The following is a 20,866-nucleotide window of genomic DNA, read 5'->3' as shown; positions in this document are numbered from 1 at the left end:
GTGGCAGCGGGAGGCCCCATTAGCTAAAGTGTTACCTCAGGTTAAGAACAGTTTCAGGTTAAGAACGGACCTCCAGAACAAATTAAGTTTTTAACCCGAGGTACCACTGTACAAAGAATCTTGAAGCACTTTAAAAAGACTAGCAAATGGATTATGTCATAAGCTACAGTCTATTTCATCAGGTGCATGAAGGTATTATCCTGAGTTACAAGTATAACACCTAAGTATATCGCAGTGGTAAGGTCAGAGGAAAAGGAAATAAAGAGTGTGCAAAAAATAATGCAATGACACGGTTTCCTCCCACTTTCTTAAAGGAACATTTGTGTTTGCTTTAAACATGGTCGCTGTAGCCCAACCTCCACTCTCTAGTCCAAAGCAATTCAACAGCATTTTCAAATAAGCACTGCTCATGTAGATTAAGGCTCCATTCATCTGCTGCAATTTCTCTCTCTCTCTCTCTCTCTCTCTCTCTCTCTCTCTCTTACACACACACACACACACACACACACACACACAGAAAAATTTGAATCTCCATTCCAGTCTTATTTTGCTAAAACAAGCCTGGAGAGTATTGTTTGCCTAGGAAGAAATTTGTAGGATAAGTGGTCTTGTTTTTAAACTCAAGTCACTTCAGTCCCTATTAAGCTTCACCCTAAGGTCCCAGGGTGGGTTACAACATAACTTTACAACAGAATATTAAAAGCAGTTTAGAACAACTTACATAAATAAGATGGGTCCTAAAAATATATGTTACTGCACATGTCTCTAAATCAACCAGAATGCCTGTGAGAAGCAGGCAGAGCAAAGGAACTGGCTCCAACTTGTTCAGAAAAAAAATATCTATTTTTAAAAAAGGAAGCACCAGCGCTTTGTACCCTTGCACTGCAACTTCCGAGCAAGTCCCTCAAGAGATGCAGTGGATTGAGAGGTGAAAGTGAATCCACGGAGCATATATATTTTGAGAACAAGTTATAGGTAAGTGACCTTGTTTTCTACTTCATTAATTGCTTCCCCAGATTTGAGACTTGGAGAGACTCTTAAAAGTGTCTGAAACCAGAGATGGCTATTTTTGGGTTGTTTGCTTTTCCTCCTGCAACTTAAGACCGGCCAACCAAAACTCTTTTCATATTTCAGCTCTCAAAGAACATCTGATAGTGATCCTACAAGTCAAGGTTTAGGTCCAATTTTGGACTGATTGACAAAAATACATCTGAATGATGACTGATACTGTCAGGTGGCCCCAAAAAAAAAAGTCACTTGCTGTCGTGCATAAAAAAGCCCATGCTCATATTTTCAGCCAGATGCACTTGGAATATGCTAGATTGTCAATTTACAGCAAAAAGAATCTGGTATTTGTATACAAAGCATGGCAGAAATTATATGCTACAAAACCTACAACGAAAGAACTGATTGATACACACCAATTAAGAAGGCATTCAAGAAACCTTAAAAGAATCCTAATTTTTACAATCCTAGATTCACAAGGTAAACAAAGCAATATACACAGACATAAGCAGCATCCTACATGTAGCAAAGAGAAAGGTGAGCTCTCCTTTGTTAAATTATTAGAACCAGCTAACTATCATTTCTCTTTCAAGAATGGGTAATATGCCAAGACAGTTGACTCCCTGAGGGTCATTAAGATGGCATGCAAGTAGGCCCACCAGAATCCTGCTTTCTCACTTGCATTTCTCACACTTAAGTACTTTCTGTTGCTTTGCAGCACTTACTGCTTTTATATAACTGACAGTAAGTCAGTGCTTCCTCATGTTCAGACCTTTTTACAGGGGCATAAGAGGCTGCCTTAGGTCAGGCATTATTCATCTAGCCAAGTATTACACTTACTGGCACGGTTCCTGCTTGCAAGCTTCCCATAAGCATCTGGCTGGTCCCTCTGGGGAGCAGGATGCTGGGCTAGGCTGGGCTCTGGCCTATCCCACTGGGCTCTTATGCTCTCATGCGAAATCACCCGCTATCAGCTCCTTTTTAAACTAAAGATGCCAGAGGTCAAAGCTTTGGTCTTCTGTGTCTGTGCTTTCGCTCCAAAACTCAGCTAGGGTTTCACCCCACAATTCTAATTTTTTAAATAATATTAAAAATGCATTATTGTATAGAATATTTTTGTACATGTACCCAGGGGATTACTGGGATCAAGAATTGGTGAGAGTGAGAGTGTTGTGTGTGAGCATAGGTAGAGGTATGGCTGAGTTAGGTGTGGAATTTGTGTGATTAATGAGTGAATGGAATCCTATGGATTCTGAGGGGTTTTACTGTCTTATACACTGTCTTTTCTTAAAATAAACTAGTTTCTGATATTTTCTGATGAAAAGCAGAATAGAAATACATGCACAGTCGTACTTTGGAAGTCGAATGGAATCCGTTCCGGAAGTCCGTTCGACTTCCAAAACGTTTGAAAACCAAATCGCGGCTTCTGATTGGCTGGAGGAAGCTCCTGCAGCCAATCAGAAGCTACGGAAGCCCTGTCGGACGTTCAGGTTCCAAAAGAACATTCGCAAACCGGAACAATCACTTCCGGGTTTGCAGTGTTCGGAAGCCAAAACATCCGAGTTCCAGGGCGTTCAGGATCCAAGGTACGACTGTACTTGATGTAAATAAAAAGAATAATACAGAGCAAGAACACAAGCAAGCAGCAGGACATTATAGTAAGAACTATAAAAAAAAAGTATGGTTTCATCATGCCATTATATTGTTTGTTCCAGAAGCCAAGTAGTACATGTCATTTCTCAACAGGCTGGTCGGATCAGATTTCATGTGCAGTCCACTGCTCTTCCTTGCCAGTGGCAGACGGTGCCTTAAAGCACCATTAACTGCATTTTCATAGAATCCTAGAATTGTACAGTTGGAAGGGACCCCAAGGGTCATCTAGTCCAACCTCCTGTAATGCAGGAATCCCAATGAAAACATCACTGAAGCATTCACTTGAAGGAGGGCCTAATGAAAGCATTCATTTTAGAGATATGGAGGTTCCTACCCTTAGCCAAGTATGCTGACCTTTGCCTTTGTTTACTGCAGTCATCTTGTGTACCCTGAAGCCATTTAGCATTTATGTAGAATCAAAACAATGGGTATATATTTATTTTCGGCAGCAAAACCAGTCTCAGTGGAAACATTATATGAGTATTTTAGAGCCTTGTAAGACAATCCCAGGGTAAACTTATCTTCTTTGATCAAGCTGCAAATGTAGGAAAGCGATTCAGGGAGATCTGTTTGTCCTTGTACCTGCAAGACATCCTGGGGTCTGCTGGGATTATATACCAGCTCTTTCTGTAGCCAGATGGCCAGTGAGGTCACTTAACATTCTGCCAAGGTCACCCAACATGTCAATAGCACTCTTGGATTCTGCTACTTGTCCATCTTCCTTCATCTCCTGCTCAACTTGTAGAAAGCAGGGTGTTGGTTGTAGCAATTGCCCAGCTGCTTTAAGGCCACAGCCGGCTTGTAAAATCCCAATTTATATTTGCAATCACCTCTCCTTTCACCCAACTCCTAAGTGAGGAACTCCAAGATATTCAGCCTGGAAGGGGGCGACAAGGAGCCAACTCTGCAGTCACCACTGAGTAAGTTCCATCTGTTTTCCTCCCTATCTCCGCTGGATCTAAGTATTTAGGCTAGAAATGCGGTGAGGCACACAACAACAAAAATCCTTCTGCTGTCTAAAGTATACAGCAAAATCCAATCTTCTAAATTAAAAAAAACATTTTATTAACTTTCATCTTATCCCTTGTATCTCCGCTCATCTTCTTAATAAAACTACCAGCTTGTATTTCTTTACATTTTTGACGACCAAAGGATCCTTGAAAGCGTCTTCCTTAAAGAATAAACTAGACAACCAAAAAGAAGAGGCTCAAACTTACTCATGAAGAAGACTCACACGTGATTTTCAGCAATGACATTTCCCCCTAGGAAATAAAGTCCCATTTTTAAAAACTCCGTCTTATCAAGGGTTGGATTGACAAGAGAGAGGACCCTTCCAATCAGGTATGGCCATGTGGGCTCTAAGGGGCAATATTTGACATTTGGGCCACTGGAAACTTCCAAGAACCCAGGAAGGTGGAAGTAAAAGGTGGGAAATGGAGAGATTTCCAATCTACTCTTGACAGAATAGGCCCATCAGAGGTAAATAGCAACCTGTGGACATGGGTGGCACTTGATATACGACAAATAGATTGCTATGTAATAGGCCAGGCCATTGTGCCAGATACCAGTTTCTTTAAAAATCCAACTCTCTTGCTTTTTTTCACAGTGGTATCTTCTGATTTCTGGAGCACATTATTGTGGCACTTTTTCCATTGAAGTAATGGACGCATGTGTTCCAGGCACAGCTTGAAAAGGCACCCTAGTAGGAGAGATGCACTTAGCTAGAACTGTCAGGGGCATGTTCAGCTTGATGGTGTGAGCCAGTTCATATGAGGACAACAGTTTATACTGTGGTACCTCAGGTTAAGTACTTAATTCATTCCGGAGGTCCATTCTTAACCTGAAACTGTTCTTTTTTTTTTTTAAGAATAATTTTTTATTAACCGACCAATCACATCAAATCAAACCAAATTACATAAATTCCAAATTACACAGCCGAATTTTAAATTTTTGTTGGGCGTACCCTTATTTCAAGTTCCGAAGTGATCCAATCAACTTCTTGCTTCTTACTGCAGTTTTAATGTCCACAAATCTAACCTTATGATGTTCACAGTACTATCCAGTCCTTTCTTATTATTTTTCCACATCTCTTGTTGTTATTTTCATATATTTTTCCTTTCTCTTTGTGACCTCTGATAGTCTCCGCAAGCTGGTTAGAACAGTTTGTAATCCTGCGTGGATATTAATTTTTTTATCCAGTAGCCATATCCAGACGTTTTCCATATAACATCACTTCCATACATCAAAACAGCCTTAGCATCATTAATCTTCACCAATCTGCCTCCTTTCTCAAAACCTCTGAGGAGATTCACTAGGAATTCAGTCTGAAAACAAATCCGTTCTTCCTCCCGGCTATAAATCCTTTGGCAAGATGGCGACTCCGAATTAATTGCTGCGCCATTCCCAAGAGCTCTTATTGCTTCTCGGTCTCCATAAAGCATACTTTTGGTTAAAGTTTATCTCCACACAGACCTTAATCATCCTGCTTGGGTCAGTTCAACCGACGGTTCTAATGAGGAGGGGTTCTTGTAAATCCCATAGAAGGAAAGTAAAAAAGGTCCGTCCCCCCATTCAGCCCCGTTGTCAACATACCCCGCCTTTGGTGTATCTTCATCGTAAAATATTCCTGTTTCTCCAGTCCATCGTCTTCTTTCGCAGAGGTCACTTAAATTAGCAGACTTCACTCCCCTTCTTCACTTGAAATATGTGCATTTGCTTCTTTTGTAATTAATTATTCCAAATTGCTGCAACTAGTGCGCGATCAGAGACAGTGTCCAGGAGAGCCGATGTCCACACGGGGGCATTCTGCCTAGGGCCCTCACCCCCTTCTTTCGAATTAGGGGGTGATTTATGGGCACAGCAGGCAAGGGCAGTGTTCCCCATTTCCTTGGGGCAACAAGGGAGGCTGCCTACTCCCATAACAGCCTCTTAATTACCTCGTGTGGGTCGGAGAGATGGTACTGTCGGCCATCTTCCAATGCGCCCCCTAGTGGCCCCCTTAACCTGAAACTGTTCTTAACCTGAAGCACCACTTTAGCTAATGGGGCCTCCTGCTGCCACCGCGCGATTTCTGTTCTCATCCTGAAGCAAAGTTCTTAACCTGAGGCACTATTTCTGGGTTAGCGGAGTCTGTAACCTGAAGCATATGTAACCCGAAGCATATGTAACCCGAGGTACCACTCTACTTGTATTCTGTGCCATGATTCCAGAGATGGATCCAGCATCCTTCACTATCACTGTAATTCTGCTATTTTGGTAAAACTTTGATTCAGACACTATTGGAGCCAAGAATTCAAAGAATTATGAATTTCCCCAGTAGTTCTCCCAGTAACACATGGGAATGACATTTTCTATACCGGAAACGCCAGCAACACAATATTTAAAGAAAGGTTGTCAAAATTCCTTAGCAGTAATCCTGCATGCTTCAACTACGTGACATGCAATAATTCCAACATTTAAGTAGGACAAAGTTTTCCAGTACAGCTTAGTTGTAAGCATATGTATTCAATTTAAGGCCCATCCCATTTGAAAGACTTCGGGCAGATAATATTATTGTAAACATATACAATCCACCACTTCAGTGGAACACATGAAGCTTTTACAGATATGAGAATTTGGCCATCGTGCACATTATCATATTCCTGTTTAGTAAAAACAGCCAAAACAACCAGAACCTTGCAACAAAATCCTAAACATAATAAAATCCACTTGTTTCAACAGTCCTTAATCCCAAAATAGCATGCTTAGATTTGCAAGTTAAAATTCTGCAATATGCTCAGACCAGGGCTCTGGAGAATCTACTGGAACAGTTCTGCAGTTGTTTTTCCTAAAGACTCCAATGAGGTCTAAAAAAATTAATCTATTTTTAAAAAGTGTTTATTATTATCCAATAGTACAAAGGCTACTTTTAAAAGATAGCAAAAGAATATAAAAAGGTATTCTAAAATAGCTTAGCTGATCTAAGCGGTCATTACACTTAATGAATATAGGTAAAGGTAAAGGTACCCCTGACCATTAGGTCCAGTCGTGGCCAACTCTGGGGTTGCGGCGCTCATCTTGCTTAATTGGCCAAGGGAGCCAGCGTACAGCTTCCGGGTCATGTGGCCAGCATGACTAAGCCGCTTCTGGCAAACCAGAGCAGCACACAGAAACGCCGTTTACCTTCCCGCCGGAGCGGTACCTATTTATCTACTTGCACTTTGTGCTTTTGAACTGCTAGGTGGGCAGGAGCAGGGACCGAGCAACGGGAGCTCACCCCATCACGGGAATTCGAACCGCCGACCTTCTGATCGGCAAGTTCTAGGCTCTGTGGTTTAACCCACAGCGCCAACTGCGCCCCTTATAATGAATATAAAGTGTGATATATTATTATGTTGGGGGAAAATCTGTTACTTTGACTTGTAAAAATCTCAAGTTTAATGCTGTTTTCTTTAAACATATAGGCCCGTATCCAATACTCTTGCACTAGTAGACAGGGGAGTGCTAATGTTGTGTAACAAAGGAATCCAACACTCCAGGTGCATTAGCAGAAACTCATTGCACAACAGACACGCAACCAATGGATTGTGCAACCAACTGTACAGGCAAATAATCAACAACAATGCATTCTCTTGCACAGCATTCTGCTGGCACAGAACATTTCACCAAAGCAGCATGTATACTGCTGAGTGACTTTAACTTAGTACTACACTGGATACAGCCTTTAAGCTATAAACGTACTTTTTTACGTTTTAATATATGTTCTCTTGTACAAGCTAATCTCAAATGAAAACTGGGTGCATTTCACCCATTCATATTATATCCAATCTGTAGTATATATTTATATCTTCTGAAGTTGCTGTGTTCTTGCAGACAGGGGTGGAGTCAGAGAAGCAGCGAAAAGGATTCTGAACACAGTTTATTAAACTAGATTACGCTATACATTAAATAGATGGAGAGCATAAAAACCTTGAATACAGCAGAAGCATGATTATAAAGAAATCTGGCTGTATTTCCTGCACACAATGTCCTCTGGCAATAAGATGCAGTAAAATATAATAAAAATAATAGCAAGAATACAAAAATATATGTGACAAAACTAGGAATTTATGTTTGAGAATTTCCTTTGCACTACTGGAAAGATTCAAAATGGGATGAAATGTGTTCAGAAAGTATGTGTGAGAAAGCAATAGTGCCAGGGCAGTGCGGGGTCAAATGCACCCAAAGCTTATTCCTTCATTCGAGCATTAATGCATATCCAAAGTTGAACATTTGCCCAAATGTGCCTCCTTTAACAGTTTCTCAGGTACATAGGAAGTATATACCTCTCCTACCTACTTAGAATGGCAATAGCTGTCCAAAGCTTTGGATGGTGGCCTAAGCTGCTCTTGTGCCTTAAAAACAGTGTGATACGAAGAAATTAGCAGGGGAAGCTTTTTACAGCACTGAGACAAAAATTATCACTTGGTCACATCTGTACATCAAGCTACTTTGGCTAGCTGAAAACATTTTAAGTAATGGATACATCCATTTACTTTTATTATTAAAACCTCTCGGTCAGTTATTAATTCATCAAAATCACATTAGTTTTCATTACTCCCATTTGTTTTCCAGTGCTTACAATGCATAATGCACCTGTTCTTCATTGGCCTGATTTACACGTTTCCCACAAAAATGGCATTACTTTTTTAGGCATTTTACAATCTACCATGGATCACCATCCACCCAATTTCATACATATAGTATAAAGGGCTCCCATTTTATAGAATGTGAAGGGACACATTCACACAGACTAGATGCTTTGATGAATAAAGAATATGTCAAGCACATTGTCTGATCTCACTGATATATGTCTCTAAACTACCAATAGCTACCCAAGAACAAGGGAACGGACAAGGTAGGAAAACAGTGTGGAATACACTGACAATGCATAAAGGAATGGTAAGAGATGACTGTATGGCAACTGATTTTCACTAGACAAGGATCAGAGCAATCTGCAAATGATCAGTGTTTAAGGACAAAGAATTCACAGGCAAACAAAGGCTTCATCTCCATCTTTTATACGCTTCCACAAATCCCTCTCCTTGTCACTGTGACTGGAAGCTTCAGTGTGGCAAAAAGACGCATCAGAATGTGGAACACTTTGTTAACATGTGTTTTGAGTTGAAGATTGGATTTTCACATGGTCGCTTTCCCTCATTTTCTCCCCATCTCCCAGTAATCCTCACCTGACATATTCAGATTGATAGAGGAAAACAAACCGCTCAAAATGAGCAGCAAATGAATATATGGAATTTGGAATTCATTTGTCTTTCCTCATCTCCAAAAGCGATACAGTAGAGTTGGGAAAAAGTTCAGGAAAGCGCAGCCAAAATGATCAAAGGTGTGCAGTGACTTGCCTATGTAGAAAGGCTACAGAATTTGGGGACTTTTTAGTTTAGCTAAAGGACAAACATGTGATGATGTGATAGAAGTTTATAAAATTATGCATGGCAAGGAGAAAGAAGATGGTGAAAGGTTTCTCCCTCTCTTTTGTAACATTAGAACTCATGGGCAGGCGATGAAGCTGAATGTTGGAAGATTCAGGACAGACAGTGCTTCTTCACAAAGAATGGTTTAAGTATGGAATTCACTTCCATTGGAAGCAGTGATCCATGGGATTGGACAAATTCATGGAAGAGAGGACTATCGAGGGCTCCCAGTAACGATGGCTATGCTCTGCATCCTGTTGCTTCTGAATGCCAGTTGTTGGAAACCACAGGAGAAGAGTAATCTTGTGTTGGAATCCTGCTTGCAGGTTTCCCACAGGCATCTCGTTGGTCACTGTGATAACAGGATGCTGGACTTGGTGGGCCATTGGCCTGATCCACTACTAGGCTGTTCTATACTGCACCTCTGGCATTTGTTTCTTCACGAATGAAATATATTGTCCTCATTTCTTTCAATACTGCATCCGTTACCAAAGGAAAACAAACCCTACAAGACGAAAAACCACTATGACTGCCTCGAAACCAAGAAAGGAAACCAGGCATCCAATTTCTAACTCTTTTGCTAGGGAAAATTCCTGAGTTCAAAGGAAGTATACATGCTGGGTGGCAGAGCAAGCATGCCTTACATGCAAAAGGTCCTAGATTCAATCTCTGGCATTTATCTCCAGGTAGGGTAAGAATGCTCTCTGCTGAAACCTTGGATAGGCAGCTACTGAAGAAAACACCAAGCGAGATGGACTGTGGTTTGACTCACTGCTGCCATATGACACCATGGGGCCTGAACACTGGGCCAGCTCCAGGCTGGTATAGCAGGGTTTTGCCTCCTGCTCGTCTTCCACCCAAGCTGGAATGAGAAGCAGAGCTGCAGATGTGCTAGTTGCTACACCTCTCTGTCATGCTTCCCTGCTGCTCAGCCAGGGCTACAGTTGCTTTGCCCAAGGCGCTGGGTGACACACACAGCAAACTGATGAGAACTATACAGAAATGGCAATTACCGCTATAGAAATAAATAATAAAAACCAGCACTGTGGTCAAACTACACAGGAAGACTCTACTTATTCTAATAATTATTGTGGTTGGGGTTTTTCTCCTTTCTTTAAGGTGAGCCTAAGCATTTCAGGAAAAGGACTTCCCATTGAATATACTTTTATGAGTTTGTGGGTGCAAAACACCCTAAATTCCAGATCAAGCTAGTGTTAGAATTTAATTAAGGCTTGTGTGTCAGACTCCCACGTGTTAGAATCGATTTGTGCACATTAAGTTGTATGTCAGACACCTCTTTAATTCTAGGGAATCAACAAGTTTGAAAAGCTAATTAGGTCAGGCTAATTTCTTTTTGAGGTAATAGCCTGTGTGAATGGGCCATTAAGAGTACACAGGGTCAAAGGACTAGGTGTGAGATGCAGATGAATGGGCCCTCCCTCTCTCAACAGATAAAACCCAGAAGCTTAGAGCAGGGTGTTAAGAGCAATGCAACAGAGATAGAAAGAGGGCTAGAGAGAGTTAGAGAGCAACGTTTAAGAGTGATGGTTGGGGTCTGCTTAAGTCCATGGTTGCTATTTCTATGGGAGAAGCCAGAACCACTTGGAGTGTCAATGCTGTGAACTCCTCCATCATAGGCTCAGATTGTATATACAGTGGTACCTCGGGTTACAGACACTTCAGGTTACAGACTCCACTAACCCAGAAATAGTACCTCGGGTTAAGAACTTTGCTTCAGGATGAGAACAGAAATTGTGCTATGGCAGCGCAGCAGCAGTGAGAAGCCCCATTAGCTAAAGTGGTACTTCAGGTTAAGAAAAGTTTCAGGTTAAGAACGGACCTCCAGAACGAATTAAGTTCTTAACCCGAGGTACCACTGTATGTGAATATAAACCATATATCATAGAGACACCACAGTCTCTGCTGTGCCTTATTTTCCAAAAGGAAACACGGACCCTGGTAAAGCGCACCTGGAATCTCGCACTGCTCAGACATTGGTGTGGTATGTAACAATACACCGGTGTTAATCCAAAATTCAATGTGTGGATCATCAGTCATGGATTAGGTAGTTTCAAGCCCCTCACTACCAGGAGCATGATGCCCATGTGATGCAATGGAATGCACTCAGTTGAGCTGCCAAAACACGCATCCCAGACCCACTGTGTGCAAGTGGAAGCATTCTCCTTTTGGTCACAGTGTGGAGCCTGGCCAATGCGGCACACTTTATAATTTATCCATAAATTAGAACATTCAAAAATGCATTGTCAAAGTTCTGAGCACAATCACGAGTACCCATGCAGCTCTTAAACGTTTGAGTGATGTCTCAAAAAGACATTTTCTTGCCTGAAACAAGTTATGGACATTATGAGACTCAACTGCATGGGGTGTAAGGTTGCAACCCTAAATCTAATTACTACACCTAGCAGTTCGAAAGCACGTCAAAGTGCAAGTAGATAAATAGGTACCGCTTCGGCGGGAAGGTAAACGGCATTTCTGTGCGCTGCTCTGGTTTGCCAGAAGTGGCTTAGTCATGCTGGCCACATGACCCGGAAGCTGTCTCCCTCAGCCAGTAGAGTGAGATGAGCGCCACAACCCCAGAGTCGTCCGCAACTGGACCTAACAGTCAGGGGTCTCTTTACCTTTACATCCTAGTGAACTCACTTCCTTCTGAGTAAACATGCTTAGGACTGGAACTGCAAGTCCTGTTAAAACCAAAGGAGCTTAAGCACACATATATGAAAGGAACCCAAGCAAAGCGGCAAAGGACACTCCACTTGCAGAAGGTCATAAATTCTATCCCTGGTGTCTCCAGTTAAGATTTCTTTCTGGAAAAGAGCTCTGCTGGAGCCCCTAGAGGGCCACTGGCATTGTAGATAACACCAATCTAGATGGATAAATAGTCTGAAGGCAGTATAAGGCAGTTTCCGATGTTCCTATATTATACGTACAATGGGCTATTGTCAGTGTTTACTCATGATTTCTGTGGCTTTGCTTTTCCTTTGCCACAAAATACCCGGCCTTTTTTTAAAAAAAAATATCTACGTTTCTGAAGGAAGGGTGGTTGTTGTTTTTTTGCATCTTTTTATTGCTGCTTACTGAATTGACTGCAAATGCCTCCAGTGAATGCTCACGGAAGCAAATGGAATTGTTGCCTGTGTGTGATGATAATAATGTCTGTTTGATGATAACAGTGTATGCGTCTGCCTCCTTGGTGCTAAAACTATGAAAACTTCATCCAAACATTATGGCTATGAAGAAACATAGCATGACAGGGGTGCTCAAAATACTCAGGCAACCTAGCAACAGGCAGAGGTTGCAAAATTTGCTTTGTTCTACCCGCAAAGTAATACAAGAAACTTTGAGAATCGGGAGATGGGGGGACATGGCAAGAACTGAGCAGGAGTACTCAGGATGAAACGGTGGAATACTCAGGATGAAACGGTGAAATCTGCTATGATTAAATGGGCACAAGATGTTGGACATAATATTATGTTTGCTGACTGGGAACAGTTATGGACCACAGGTATGAAGTTTACGGCATGTAATGCCCTAAGAGAATATTATGAAAATGATATACAGGTGGTATATGACCCCAGTCAAGCTTGCAAAAATCTATCATTTGCCCGATAATAAATGCTGGAAATGTAAAGAAACTGAAGGTACATTCTTTCACCTTTGGTGGACGTGCCCAAGGATTAAGGCTTTCTGGGAAATGATATATAATGAACTGAAAAAGGTATTTAAATATACCTTCTTGAAGAAACCAGAGGCCTTTCTTCTGGGCATTGTCGGCCAATTGGTGCCAAAGAAGGACAGAACTTTTTTTATGTATGCTACAACAGCAGCAAGAATACTCATTGCAAAGTATTGGAAGACACAAGATCTACCCACTTTGGAAGAATGGCAGATGAAGGTGATGGACTATATGGAATTGGCAGAAATGACTGGCAGAATCCGAGACCAGGAAGAAGAGTCGGTGGAAGAAGATTGGAAGAAATTTAAAGACTATTTACAGAAATATTGTAAAATTAATGAATGATAGAATGATGTTGGATAGTAATTAAGTGGTTTCCAGCTGTAATGCTCTAAGAGAATATGAAAAAGAGGTTATAAATGGGTTAAAATCTAATGGTAAGGATTTGCTGAACCAATAAATTGAAGTGGAATACAAAAAAGGGAGGTACGAGGAGGTCCGGGAAACAAGCTAAAGGAAAATAAGTAATAGAAAATGTGTGTGTTTTTAACTGTTTTTATTTTGTATTTTTCTCTTTTATTTGTCATTTTTACTGTAATATTTCAAAAAACCTTAATAAATATTTTATTAAAAAAAAGAAAAAAAGAACTGAGCAGGAGTTAAAGCTGCCATGGTTGGTCCATTTGTAGCACTATCCAGAGTATTGCACAATGCAGCTACATTGCATAGGCTGGTCAGTTTGTTTTGTGTCACTCCTTCAGGGCATGTGTCTGTAATGAGAGCATGAATGCAGCTAATGAGTATGCAAGGTAATAATGGGGAAGAGTGCTTCTCAGTATATTCAGAGTGCCTGCTCCCAGGCACCTGAGATTGCAGGGCAAGGCTTCTAGGACAGATAACATGTTTTGTAGACGGTTGCAAGTTCTGATACTTCCCACATTACATTCCTTTTTCTGAATGTTCCCACAGTCTGGGAAAATACTGGTTTTCTGAATAGCATTTCCTGAATTTCTTTTTAGAGCTGAGAGAAACAGCAGAGACATGAAAAGATTAATTCAAGAAGAGAAAAATTGCAATTAATTTTCCAAACAGCTGATATATCTAGATATTAAATCAGGCTTCCTCAACCTGGTACCTTCCATATGTTTTTGACGGCAACTCCCACCAATCCCAGTCAGCCTGGCCAATGGCCAGTGATGATGGGAGTTGCAGTCTTGAGGGCGCCAGGTTGGGCAAGTCTGTATTAAGACATCTGGAAGCTATTAACCTATATGAGTTATTATATAAACTACTGCAATTGCCCATTGTTTGTGCCTAATTAGCTCCAGATTCTTCTTAAAGTCTTAATTTGCAGTTGCTACAGTAATGTTAACCAGTGTGGCTAACAGTTCTAAAGGGGGTTCTTCCCTCATCTATCCAATGGTCCCTGATACATTAAAGAGCTAATCCAAACACCAAATTAGTGCAGAAGAGGAAAGACATTTGCCCATGGTCTTGAGAAAATATACAAGCACAATAAATTTAATACAAACCATGCTTCTCCGAATGGTTGTGGTAGATCTTTCAATTTAGTTCACAGTGGTTTGCTTTTCACCTAATCTTCTTTCCCCAGTCATAGCTGATGTTAAGAACTAGTGTACATGATATATGAATGGCAACTACCATGCATTTCCTGTAACTGTCACAATAATAAAATAGTGGAATAATGGGACCTGCAAATATTTTGCTTCTAGCCATTTTGTGGGCATTTGGCACTGCAAATTAGTAACTTTGTGCCCTCATTCCAAAATATATCACAGCTGTTGCACCGATTCCTCTTTACTTCTGGAATGTGACAAGATGGGGTATGTTCAGCCTCCTTCATGCCAAGCTAAGGCATGTAGAACAATTTAGTTATCAGTACCGGTGCAAATTGGGAGCGCATTACAAAATGTTTATCAGAAATACCCTAATGGGCATCAAACTCTATGTATCTAGTGTACAAACTGAGTATTCACTACTTACCTGGCATAAGCTTTCAAAAGGATAGATTTTTAGCCTCCTTTTTGCAGGTGCAATTAGTACCTGTATGTTTTGATACATAAAAACGAACAGGCAAGGTAAATGAAATGTGTTCCAAATTCTGCTTGCACCTCAGATATAAAAGGTGAGCATGTAAACAAAAGCGAAGATTTTACAGATGCAAACTGTACCTGCAAGAGGGAAATGGCGTTTTCAACAGGGTATTGCTTATTGAATTTCTTTGGTATAAGTTGCTGTCTCAGCTGCAATTACCTTTCTTTCTTTCATTCATTCTTTGTAAAGACACACAAAAGTCCAGCTACCCGGCAGCAAATTACATTAGCTGAGATGCCATTGTCTGGTTAGCAAAGGCTTATGAGACATGCATAGCTGTGGTCTAGTAACTTTCTTCTATGGCTTCATATTTACAAAATCTGATCTGGAATGGCTAAAATGTGGCCACCCAGCTGTTGCTGGACTCCCAACCTGCATCAGCCTCGATCAGCAGGGCCAATGGTCAGGACTGAAGGGAGTTGCAGATTCTTCCTACAGGTTAGCTACCACTGATCTAGCACCACTCTTTGTAGCATGTTTCTTTGCATTCATCAATTCACAGTTTAACAGTCTCAGTGAATTAGCACTTCCACCTACTAGTTACATGATAGAGAAGATAGATAGATAGATAGATAGATAGATAGATAGATGATAGATAGATAGATAGATGGATGATAGATAGATATAGATAGACAGACAGACATGCATTTTAAACCAGGATAGTCCCACACCAGGCTATCCCCCACTCAGTCCTGGGAACCACACTTTGTTGAACTACTTTGAATTCTGATACAGATTTTTCAGTATCTCCTCAAAAAACACAACATCTAGAGTTTCTACGGGAGAAGGAGTATGTTAAAAGTAGGTTAAACCCTGGCTACATTCTTTGCCACCCTCTCGTTTGGAGTCGTTTTGGACGTATGAGGAGACCAGTCATAAACAAGGCATAAAAAAAATCACTGTAATACTCTTAAACACTGTTGTAGTCCTTTACCACTGTAGAGACTACACATTCATCTGGTCCCAAGGCGAAACTAAGGCCAAGCAGTAGATAAGCTGAGTGTGTGCAGTGAGTCAAAAGAGGAATTCAGAAGTATTCTGTGCCACCTAAATGCATCACAGCCCTTGATCATCTCTGCTGAGACTTGCACAGGATTATCAGCCACCCAGAAGCTTCTACATGTATAGAACGGGAAGAAATGGAAGAAGCCTCCTACCCAGAGATTGCTGATAGCTTTTGGTGGGCCTGATAGGCGATCTCACATCCTTTGGTTCGGTTTTTTTGCATTTCGGCACGCAGAGATGGGCAACTGACCGAGACGTCCCCAATGGAAATGACCAGTTCACGATACAGAGCCACCTGGGTGTTGAAATCCTGGACAAGCTGAAAAATAAGAATATAAATTATATGCCTATTTACTAATGCAAGGTGCTTCAGAGATAAGACTTGTGTGTGTGTGTGTGTGTGTGTGTGTGTGTGTGTGGCTTCCCCAGCAGGAGCCTGCACTCTTGGATACTAAACAGGACCAGGCTCAGCCTCAATGATGTCATAAACAGCTAAGGATATTGTGGGATCTGCCCTCTGTACACTCCAGAGTATACATTTTCAGTAGGAAAAAAATATCCTGCAAGCTCTAAGTATTTGAAAGTGTTTTTTAAATCTTGTAGCAAGCATAAATAACAGCTTCTCTTCTCTCAGAACCGAGGGATTATTTTATCAGGAAAGAAGATAATGTTGCCAGAAATAGTTGCCTCCTTTCCCCCCACTGATTTGCAATTTACTGCCCATCTAGGGAGTGGAATGTGCCATTCATTTCTGTACTGGAGATTGCTAACTTATTGTTAAATTATTTTCTTTCTGGCTCCAACGCAGTTTTCACTAGACTCAAGAATCTGAACTTGCTGACTAATAAGAGCTATTAGAAAAGGCCCTCACCGTTTAGTATTCCTGCAAGCTCTTTGGACTGTGCAAAACAAACAAGATGGAAAAACAGATCCCTCCCCCACCTGAAATACTTCAAACCAGCATTCAACTAGCAAATTCATCTTTACGCTTCTGGAAAATCATTACAAGCTGAGCACTATCAAGACTATTATTTTGTTCAAGTGCTAATTTACTTTTGATTAACCTTCATTTTATTTTGTGGTCATAAAATGCATTTGTTTATGATGTGAAACAAGGGAAAGCATGAACAGATTTCTCTAAAATGTCTCCTTGCGAGAGAAATAACAATATTGATCCTCCCAGGTTTGCCCAGCTTTTAACCTTAATTCTCAAACTTACCATAAAACAGGGGGAAACTGCATCCCTACCAAATGCATGATGGTAACATGGATCCTAATTTCATCAAAAACCTAGATCTCAAAGCCAAATGTTGGGCCATGATCTCAAATTGCATTATCAAAACAGTTTTGCTCCTACTGCACAAATCATTGCTGCTATTAGCACATAACTAAAAGACAGCTCATATTATCTAGTAGTAATTTTGGCTTTTTACATTTTTTTTACAAGGAATTACTATAAAGAGGGATAATCCACCCAGTATGTTCAGGCTCCAAGGTATTATTGTGCAGAAGCGTTGTGGAGTGAAAATTAATCTTCCATGTCTTTTCTTTCCAGCCTAAAAATCCACTGGACTGTCAAAAATATGCATTTGACAGATCGCCCAAGCTAGGATTCGGCAATGCTATCCTCTAAAGCTCTTCTGTGAAGCTTCCAGGGCCTTGGCAAAGTCCTGTGAATTCCAGCTTTTATTTTTAATAAAGTTTAAGTTACCAGCCCTCATTGTTGCATAAATAATTTTGCAAAGTGCAAGGATTAAGAAATCTGCTACAATGAAACAAGGATGCTGCTAAAAGTAGGTTCAAATTAATTTCTTTTCAGAGCTCAATCCATAAACTGAAAAGTCAATGATCAATTCAAGTTTTTCATGATGGACTGTAAAAAAAAATTTAAAATACAATCGCGAAACAATCTGGGAGTAAGCCCTACTGAATTTAATGGCACTTACTCTTAGTAAACGTGCAAAGGATTAGGGTAAGAATGCTTCAATGTAAATTCAACTGTCCCACCAACTGACACTAGGATAGATCTTGAAAAGTGTATGTAAATTGTACTAATTATATGTATCTCATGTATCTACATTAGCTTAAATTAGGCCTCTTAGACCTTTGTGCTGAACAGAAGTGCTCATAATAATAATAACTACAGGCCCAGTAAATATCTGAATTGGACACTTTCAACAGAGCTACCAGGAATTTGCATTAAGTACTCTAAACAGAAGACAGATGTGCTTCTTACTTGGCTACATAACGTATCTGGTACCAACACAGTCCACATCCGACACAAAAGAGGTCTACTAATGGGTGCAGGCTATTTGGGCCACCTGTCAAGGTAAGAGCTCCCAAATTCCCCTTGCTCATCTGCGAAAAAGCAAGCCTTCTCTAACTCTATTTCAACTTCCATGACTTGTTACAAGTTCAGGGTTTAAGAGAAACTAAAGGCTTACAGTGCAACCCTACACATTTACTCAAAAGTAAATTCTGCTGTTTTCAACAGAACTTATTGCCAGGAAATGTGTATACAGGATTACAGCCTTACAACCACTTGTGAAAGGCTTAATTTCTAGTTGATACCAGTGTCTGTTTTGACACACTTTGTTGAAAATTATTCTCCTTACATGCAGTAAAAGAGGGAAAAAGAAGACCCACCCAAAGTGGCATAGTACAAGACAGCTATATAAAAGGGGGCAGTTAAAAACCTAGGGCATCCCCCCTCACCAGTAACATAAGGTCTAGTACAGTACAGTATGCTTTTGACTCCCTCTTCTTACTCTGCCTAGCACTGAGGTTTAGGCTGTGCTTACACAAAACACTTTCCTTTAAAAATAACAGCAGCAGCTTTGCCCTACCCAGTCGAGGGGGGCAATTCTGATCTGCTCAAAAGGAAACTAGTTTATGAGATTGCAGTAGTCAGCAGCTGTTTATCCAGTTGCGGGGAGTTTTCAGAGCAGTTCATCAGCACTGAGATTTGGCCAGATTCACTTCGGGCTGGTCTTGGGAGGCTTGCAAACAGAATCCAGCAGACCTCTCGATATTTGTGTCAGATCTGTTAGCCCAGTTGCGGCGGGATACAAGGAAGCATATTCTTCCCCCCGCTGCACACACGAATACACGCTTCCTGTGTAGCTCCTACAACACGCAGCTAGCTCCTGGGCTGGGATTTTGCCTGCGCTTGAGTTACAGGTGCTTAGTCCGGTTTTTTGCAGCCTCGGGTGCACTGAATGCACGGAGTCCACAATATCCCCTCCACATCACAGGAGATTGTTTCTTCGACGATCCAACCCTGGCTCCTAACCCCATTCTCCCTCCTCCTCCCCTTCCCGCCAGACATCAACAGAAACGTTTGCCCGAGCGCCAGCAAGATCCCAGTACACCTCCCCGCTTTCTCCATGTCGTTTGTACGTCGCCTGTCTTTTAAGCCGCGACGACTTCACCGGGGTGGGGGGAGAGAGAAAAAAGGGTGTCAACTCCAATACGTACTGCAGTTTTTACAAATAGTGCAACTGCACGTGATCAGAATAGACAAGGCGAAAAAGGGAAAAAAAGTGGGGGGGGGGGAGAGGAGTGGTCCCTACCACGAACAAGCCAAATGCATTCAAAAAGAAACCGGGGGGGGGGGGGTTAGAGCCGTTGCGTTTTACCCACCATCTTGCAGTCATCCAGGGCTAGTCTCTGGGTCTTGGGGGCGCCCTCCGAGGCGCTGCCTCTGCGCTCACCGTCCCTGCTGTGCAGCGGCGTTTTGCTGATCTGGAAGATCGAGCCCGCGGACCTGGGGCGCTTTTTGCGCCCATTCGGTGCAGAACTCATTCATACACATCCACTAAGCTGCTGCTGCTACGCGGATCCCAGCCGGGGCGGGCACAGGCTTTCCAGCACGCCGGCCCCCAAGCGCCGCTGGCGGCGGCGGCGGCGCGTCGTCGACGATGAGCCCGACGAGGGACCCAGAACCGCTGGGGCTCTTGTGGTTCGCCCTCGGCTGCCGCTTCACAGGCGCGAGGGCTGCTGCGGGTCCTGGGCGCCTTCCGCTTGCAGGGGAGCAGCCGGGTACGCGGTCGCCGCGCCTCGTTGCAGCATCGCTCTCCTCCGGCTACAGCAGCGAGGTCAGCGCGGGGGATGCTAAGCAACTTCTTCCCTTCGGCAGCAGCATTTCAATCCCTGGAGCGATCGCGGAGCCTGCTTGCCTCCTTCCTGGTCTCCTGCGCCGCCGCCGCCTCCTCTTCCCCGCCGCGATTTCCAGGCAGAGTAAGAAATCCGAGGGCGCTTCTTTGCGCAAGCGGCGCTTCCATTCAGGAGCGCAGCAGCCTCTCTCCCGTCTCGTCCCTAAGCCCTGCGCCGCTGCCCGCGAGCCGCTTCTTTGTGTCCTCCGCGCCCAGCTTCTGGCTCGCCGACTCCCTCCCTCCGCGCCGCAACAGCCGCGCCAGAGCAGAGACGGAGCGGGTGCATGTGTGCGTGTGTATAGGAGCAGGAGTTGGGCGCGCGCAGGCGCACGCCGAGAGGTGGGCCGCTTCGTTTTCCCTTGGCTCGAATTGCTCGGCTCTAATCGCTCGCCTTAAGCCCGTCTCCGGAAGAAGGCTCCCTTGGCCAGCGATCCCCAGGGCGAAACCCTGCGGGAGGGTTTGCAGAGAGAGAGGATTGGGCTGGCTCTCCAGATTATTTTGTGCCTGATTTGGCGCTACTCAAACGCAGGCGGAACTCGCCCCCCTCCATCCCCAGCGCCATCCCCCAACGGTCCTTCGTAACCCTGGGAATCAAAACAGGAAAAGGTTTGAAAATGGGCCCTTGCAAATTTGGTATCAGTTTTGGGACTGCGCTGCATGACAGGACATCACAACAAGCCACTTCTGGCAGTACGCAAGCCGCTGTGACCCATTATTTCACATTCTCTCTCCCCCCCTCCCCCTCCTCCATTCTGCCTGCTATCGCAAAGATGTAGATTTAGGTCAACCTG

General features: G+C 42.6%; 1 protein-coding gene across 2 annotated transcripts in view; it reads right to left on the bottom strand.

The window, feature by feature from the left end:
* Window positions 1-20,582, bottom strand: part of RGS7BP (regulator of G protein signaling 7 binding protein) — a 53,613-nt gene extending 33,031 nt beyond the window's left edge. The window contains exons 1-2 of one of the 2 annotated variants that reach the window (XM_080973169.1): window positions 19,564-20,582; window positions 16,074-16,240 (exon numbers count right to left, since the gene is read on the bottom strand). In XM_080973169.1, the coding sequence (XP_080829295.1) occupies window positions 16,074-16,240; window positions 19,564-19,725 (329 nt within the window). In that variant the 5' untranslated portion in view covers window positions 19,726-20,582. Of the gene's footprint in view, window positions 1-14,805; window positions 14,867-16,073; window positions 16,241-19,563 lie in introns of those variants that run through there. The other variant, XM_080973170.1, reaches the window with a different exon arrangement.
* Between the last annotated feature and the right edge of the window lie 284 nt (window positions 20,583-20,866).

This window comes from Podarcis pityusensis (genome assembly GCF_964106645.2).
Source record: "Podarcis pityusensis genome assembly, chromosome: 11".
Taxonomy (NCBI): Eukaryota; Metazoa; Chordata; class Lepidosauria; order Squamata; family Lacertidae; genus Podarcis; species Podarcis pityusensis.
This window is presented reverse-complemented; position numbering and strand designations above follow the sequence as displayed.